Source organism: Vigna radiata, chromosome 11 (assembly GCF_000741045.1).
Source record: "Vigna radiata var. radiata cultivar VC1973A chromosome 11, Vradiata_ver6, whole genome shotgun sequence".
NCBI lineage: Eukaryota > Viridiplantae > Streptophyta > Magnoliopsida > Fabales > Fabaceae > Vigna > Vigna radiata.
In genome coordinates, this window is record NC_028361.1 from 16,929,842 (window position 1) to 16,936,678 (window position 6,837).

The following is a 6,837-nucleotide window of genomic DNA, read 5'->3' on the forward strand; positions in this document are numbered from 1 at the left end:
ATGGTGATCAATGCATTGGCACCAAACGGCGGCACCGGCGAATTCAGCTACTCCAAAAATTCTTACTTTCAGGTACATAAATCAACCTTTTCATCTACAAAAATAAGAAAAATAAAATAAATTACAAGTTTTACATCCAGTTTGATGAATGGATTTTAACAATTCCAAAAAATTCAAATATATAATATTTTATTTATTTCGGATTAGATTAAATTACGGTATAGAAGTCGATTTTTAAGTAACAAATATTGTTAGGTTAGACTTTAAAACGACACTATATTAGAAATAGACTTTAAGTTTAATTCAATCTTATGAAACTAACTTGTTAGATGATGTTTGAATCCAGTTATATATTATGATTTAACCTTATCTCTAGTTTATGATCACGAGAGACATTCAACAAATTATCTTTATTTTTTAAATATTTGGGTTAATTTTTTTAAATATTTTTTACAGAAAGAAAGTTTAGGCGTTGAAGAGAGTAAGATCGAAGAAGAAATTGAGAAGAAGCTGGATGTGAAAGCACTAGCTTCAGCTTCGAACATGACTATTCGCATAGCGGATTTTGGGTGTGCGACTGGTCCAAACACCTTGGTGAATGCACACAAGGTGCTTGAAGCAATGAAAGAGAAGTACAAAAGGCAATGTCCAAACACGGAAGCAAAACCAGAATATCACGTCTTCTTCAATGATCTACCATCGAACGATTTCAACACCTTTTTCACCTCTTTGCCTGAAGATAGAAGCTGCTTTGCATGTGGGGTTCCTGGTTCTTTCTACAATCGTTTGTTTCCCCATTCGTGTATTCATTTTGCATGCAGCAGTTTAGCCCTCCATTTTCTTTCAAAGTCACCAGAAGTGTTGCAGGAAAAGAAGAGTCCTGCATGGAACAAAGGTAGAATTCACCACACAGGTGCTTCCAAGGAAGTGGTTGATGCATATGCAAATCAATTTGCCGAGGATGTTGGAAAATTCTTGGATGCTAGGGCTATGGAGTTGGTCCCTGGTGGCATGTTGGTCATAGTCATGCCTGGTGTTCCCCATGGCATGCCTTATTCTGATGTCATAAATGGCATGCTCTTTGATTGCATGGGATCTATCCTCATCGACCTCTCAAAGGAGGTAATTATATATAATGCTTTTTATGTATTGGAGTGCAAACAAAATCCTACATTAAATAAAAGAATGACTGACCATGAGTTTATATACATATAGATATTTCCAATGGATTAAACTGTGGCTTGAACAAAAGTTATAAAATTAGATAAACCTTATTTTATTACGGTGGTTAATTATTGATTAACAGTAATTAATGTGCTTTTTTCTTCTTTTTTTCACAGGGGGTGTTTGATGAATCTAAAATTGATTCCTTCAACTTTCCTTACTATGCCTCAAGTCCAGAGGAGATGAGAAAGGTGGTAGAGAGAAATGGAAGATTCAACATTGAAAGAATGGAGTTAACAAATCCAGTACCGTGGTTAAAGAACATAGAAAAAGTAATACCTGATTGGATAATTCATGTGAGGGTTGTAATGGAAGCAATTTTCAGCAGACACTTTGGAAATGAAGTCACCCATCAAATGTTCCAACGTTTAACCAAACACTTGTTAGACAAAGTTGGAATATTGGAAACAAAATACAGAGACAAAATTCAACTTCTTGCTGTATTACAGAAAAAGGAATAAGTGTTCTTTGAATTTTGCAATAAAAGGTAAACCTTCCACAATTTCAAATAATACATTATATATCAATCGGTTCCCTAATCTAATAAAGTAAACACAATTACACTTCACTCTTTCATCAACTCTTGCATATAATATAAGAGTAATAATACCATGACACATTTTTACATTCATTTGACACAGAATACAAGGGTAAAATGATCTAAAAAGTGTAAAATTTTATAGTTTTTCAAACAGAAATAAAACTTTGACACACTTAAATTTTTTACATTCATTTGACACTATCCTTACTTACTTTTTAATCTCTTTTTGTTGAAAAATTACAAAACTTTATACTTTTTGGACCATTTTACCCTTGTATGCTGTGTCAAATGAATGTAAAAGTGTGTTATAGTATTATTACTCTTTTTCAAAAAAGAAGAGAATAAAAAGTAAGTAAAAATAATGTCAAATAAATGTAAAAAATTTAAGTGTGTCAAAGAATCATTTCTCATAATATAATCAAATTCAAATGCATTAATATAATCAAATGCATTGCATTGATTTTAGTTTGTAATTATTCTTTTGAGAAATTATTTGAACTTAATGCTTACATATAATATATGAAGTTAATCCTCTTGGTTGAAAGCAAGAAGCCCCACCCTAGAATCCATAGGGTATAGCATGTTATACTATGTACGGAATGACATTATATATATGAAAATCAAAAGTGGGATTTGCATGTGCTTCAATGTGATCTAACCAGAAACAACAAAACCTTTACTTTTGTTGGTTTATAATGTTCAAACTACTCTACTTACTTCCATTGCAACATAAACTTATATTAAGATAAGAATCTTTCGTACCCATATGTTCATAATTTATAATATATACTATCATATCAGTAGTACTGTCTATTTATAAGAATATCAATCATACCTTGAATTTAAAACCTTACTTCCAGATGCATGCTCATCTTGAATTTTTAACTTCATTCATCAAGAAAACTTTTCAAACCCTAAAAAGTAGTTCAAGTCTCTCTGTATCATCTCTCTTTTATTTTGTCTTTTTTATAACAATAAAATGGGATTTTTATAAAATTGAAAGTTATTATTCGTTGTTTTAATCTTAATTTTTTAATCCAACGGTTACATATATAAGTTCTTTTGTGTAATTATTGTTAAATATGTTTGCTGAGTCAAATTATTTAAAAACTTGTACTTTGTTTCTAAATGAAATATATATTTTTAACTAAATGCTTTTTGACAAAAAGTTAGAGAGGTGCTTTGATTTCATACATATCATATATGATTTGTTGAATTTTATTACGACTTCAGACATTGGAAAGTAGACATTATCCTTAGGGAAATCACTTCAGACATTTGTTTTAGTTTTTAAGTTCCTAGGTAGTTTTATGGATGATTATGATATTACTGTTAGGATAACATACTATGATAACAATTTTTATAACATTTTAATATCATTATTTAAGTATTATTATTTGATTGATTGAAAATTACTTTACAATTAATAATAATTATAAATATCATTATAGACTAATAATAGAATAATATGTTAAAATTTTGTTAAAAAATGTTATGAAAGTATCATTATTGTTACTGTTATATATGTTTATAAATTGGAGATATAAAAATGTGGCCTTAGGGCTTTTTGATTTGTCACTGCAAAAGCATAAAACAGTCTCTTTTCAATTCCACGTGCCGATTCTCTTATTGAAGTCTTTTATATGCGTAATATTGCATGCATGTTGGTACTTCAAATTGTCAACAACTTGAACTTTAAATAATCAAAGCAAGATCATTTCGTGTCTCATTCCATGACAAATAATTAAAACATCTAGAAAATTATGAAATTGCTTTTTAAAATATTATATATGAGATTACTATATCTATCATAGTTAATTTATAAACTTGAATATATACTATGTTAAAAAAAAGATTCATTCAGAGAAAAACAAAGTACAAGATGAAGCTGCTTGAAATAGAAAATTAGAAAAGATAAAACAAGGATTACATAATATCTAAGTAAACAAAAGGAAGATTGATTGAAGCATGCATAACCTAAAAGATGGTTTAATTTTCCTTTTTCTTTAAAACAAGAAACAGCTGAATCTTGTCCCTGTATTTAGTTTCGAGCAGTTGACGTTTGTCTAACAATTGTTTGGTGAGGCGTTGGAACATTTGATGTGTGGCTTCATCTCCAAACTGTTTGATGAAAACTGGTTCCATTGCAGCCCTGACATGAAGTATCCATTGAGGTATTACCTGGTCCATGTTCTTTAACCATGGTGCTGGATCTGTTAGTTCCATTCTTTCAATGCTGAACCTTCCATTCTTTTCTATCACCTTTCTCATCTCATCTGGACTTGGTGCATAGTAAGGAAAATTGAAGGAATCCACTTCAGACTCATCAAATAGCCCCTAACAAAATTGAATGAAACTATTTTCATTCTGACATGCATGCATGCAGCAAATGGAAGAAAGAAATGAAAGAGCATGGTGATTATTAGATTACCTCCTTGGAAAGGTCCATGAGGATAGATCCCATGCAATCAAACAGCATACCATTGATGATGTGAGAATAAGGCATGCCATTGGGAACACCTTGCATGACTATGACCAACATGCCACCTGGCACAAGTTCCATAGCCCTAGCATCGAAGAAGTTCCCTGCATCTCTCGCAAATTGAGTTGCATATGCATCAACCACTTCCCTGGAAGCACTTGTGTAGTGAATTCTACCTTTGTTCATCTCTTGCACCCCTTCAGGTGACTTTGAAAGAAAGTGCAGCGCATAAGTTGAATGTGCAAAATGAATTGACGATTCAGGGAACAACCGATTGTAGAAAGAACCAGGAACACCACATGCATAAAAGTTTCTATCTTTTGGCAAACTGGTGAAAAGGGTGTTGAAATCATTCGATGGTAGGTCATTGAAGAAGACATGAAATTCTGGTGCTGTTTCAGTGTTTGGACATTGGGTTTCGTACTTGTTTTTCATAGCTTCAACCACACTTTGTGCAGTCATTATCGTGTTTGGACCAGTTGCACATCCTAAATCCACCACACGAATAATCATCTTTGAAGCAGAAGCTATCTTTTCCACATCCAGCTTCTTCTGGATTTCTTCTTCAATCTTACTCTCTTCAACACTTGAACTTCGTTTCTACAACCAATTTTTCTTTAGAATGACACATTTTTTCAACATTTGCTTTCAAATTTTCTTAACGTTGATTGATAAAATTTTTTTACATTTAATACTATTTTTACTTTTTATTTTTTGTTTCTTAAAATAAAATAAAATTATACTTTTATTTCTATTTTGTGTTTTAAATAAATGTAAAAATATATCGTAATACTGTTATTTAAGAACATTATAACAATTACTATATTTTTTTCACCAACACCCTCTATTAACATAATAATGTGTTGTTATGCATGTGATTTGTGTATATGGAAGAAATGCGATGGAAATTTTAATTAAGTATTTAATTAAGAGAATATGCGATTACCAAGTTGTGTCACTTTGGTCCAAAACTTTTATAAAAGTAGCTGAAATGTTGGTCGTAAAATATTTTATTTGCTTCAAGTTCCAATAATTAGCTAGCAAATAAAATACTTTTATCAATTTAGAAACAACCATTTGACAATTTAATTATGCCGATTTTATGCTGTCCTAAGTGAATGGTGAGAAAATGGACCATAACAATGAATTGAATTTTGACAAGTGCAAATTAAAAATAGGAATTTAAAACTAATTTTGTTTGTGTTTTTCCTCGAAACAGTTAAGTAAAAACAATAATATCATCGTTTCGGTTCATTTGTCAATCGAACTGATATTTATATTCACTTTTTCCTTTTCTAAAATTAAGAAAAACTAATCAGTGATTATGAAAAGTATAAACTCTAAAAAGTAGATTCAAAGATTAGAAAAAAAAATGATGCTTCTTTTCCTCTTATATAAAGGACAATTAGGGATGCCAACTGCAATTAATTAATAATTAATTACCATGCTCATTAATTAAGCTCAACTTGATACAGAAAATCTTAACAGTGACATGAAAAGTGCATAAAGTAGTAATAATTAGTCTTCAAATAATCAATGTTAAATTCCACCACCTATTTGAATCTGAATCCCAAGGAAACGACATATTTCACATCAATGAATTATACTTTACGTCTCAAGACACAAAAAAATATCTCACACAATCAAGTGTAAAAGAAAAGGAAAATATTGTAGGGAGGTTCAACACACATTAACGTAGATATCTAGACTGGTAAGATATTGTTCGCTTAAAAATCCCTTTCCAATGAAAGTATTTTATGTTTATATAAACTCATGTCCATCTCTTATTTTATCTGATGTGAGATTTTGTTTGTACTCCAAGAACTATTCAAAAATTCTTCTTTGTGGTATTTTTGCCTTCCAAGTTTCAAATTCAAAACTAAAGGGTAACAATAACTTTAAAGTTTAAATGCATTGGTGTTCATAACTTTTTAATATGAACCTTGAAAACAATGAGATCTATGTAAGTTTATATTTATCTATTTTGTGAATTTAGTTGATGAAAGGGACATTGATGTGTGTACCTGAAAGTAGGAATTTTTGAAGTAGCTGAATGTGCCACTTCCCCCATTTGGTGGTAATGTGTTGATTACCATTTTGAGTTTGTCATCTCCAGAAATTTGGTGTGATTGATGATCCATTATGTAGAACTCTGGCATTGTATTCATCTATGGAAGAGTTTATATAGAGTTAAGTTGACATGGCCATAGAAGCATGCATTAATGTAATGTGAAGTTTATTTACCCTTTTATCCTTTGATGGTTGTCTGACGAAGGTCATATTCGCTTTTGAAGATAAATTAAAGTATACGAAGGCATAAAAAATGTCATTCCTATGGCTTTATAGGCTCAACCCTTTGGGACCATCATGACCATGGTTTGGAATAATATAACATATCACTATTCAACACTCTTCAAACTTCGTATCAATGGTAATTTAAAAAAAGATAAATATTTATTATTGGTTATGTCTTATTAACTAAAAATAAACTCAAATTATAATATATAAATAGGATATATAAACTTCATCCTATCATCTCATTTTACAAGACTGAGTTAAATATAAACTACACTTACTAATATGTATCAAA

At 30.5% G+C, this 6,837-nt stretch overlaps 2 protein-coding genes across 2 annotated transcripts; one reads left to right on the forward strand and one right to left on the reverse strand.

The window, feature by feature from the left end:
• Positions 1-1,685, forward strand: LOC106776841 (farnesoic acid carboxyl-O-methyltransferase-like). The gene is made up of 3 exons (XM_014664307.1): positions 1-72; positions 457-1,122; positions 1,341-1,685. The coding sequence occupies exons 1-3, from the start codon at positions 1-3 to the stop codon at positions 1,683-1,685; spliced, it is 1,083 nt and encodes a 360-aa protein (XP_014519793.1).
• Positions 1,686-3,754: 2,069 nt separating this feature from the next.
• On the reverse strand, positions 3,755-6,406 carry LOC106776842 (farnesoic acid carboxyl-O-methyltransferase-like). The gene is made up of 3 exons (XM_014664308.1): positions 6,272-6,406; positions 4,197-4,847; positions 3,755-4,102 (listed from the first exon to the last, which is right to left on the reverse strand). The coding sequence occupies exons 1-3, from the start codon at positions 6,404-6,406 to the stop codon at positions 3,755-3,757; spliced, it is 1,134 nt and encodes a 377-aa protein (XP_014519794.1).
• Between the last annotated feature and the right edge of the window lie 431 nt (positions 6,407-6,837).

Coding starts and splice junctions, on each gene's coding strand:
- LOC106776842 (XM_014664308.1), bottom strand. CDS start 6,406: ATGCCAGAGTTCTACATAATGGATCATCAATCACACCAAATTTCTGGA. Junction 4,848..6,271: donor TCAAAAATTCCTACTTTCAG/GTACACACATCA, acceptor AATTGGTTGTAG/AAACGAAGTTCAAGTGTTGA. Junction 4,103..4,196: donor TCATGGACCTTTCCAAGGAG/GTAATCTAATAA, acceptor CAATTTTGTTAG/GGGCTATTTGATGAGTCTGA.
- LOC106776841 (XM_014664307.1), top strand. CDS start 1: ATGGTGATCAATGCATTGGCACCAAACGGCGGCACCGGCGAATTCAGC. Junction 73..456: donor CCAAAAATTCTTACTTTCAG/GTACATAAATCA, acceptor TATTTTTTACAG/AAAGAAAGTTTAGGCGTTGA. Junction 1,123..1,340: donor TCATCGACCTCTCAAAGGAG/GTAATTATATAT, acceptor TTTTTTTCACAG/GGGGTGTTTGATGAATCTAA.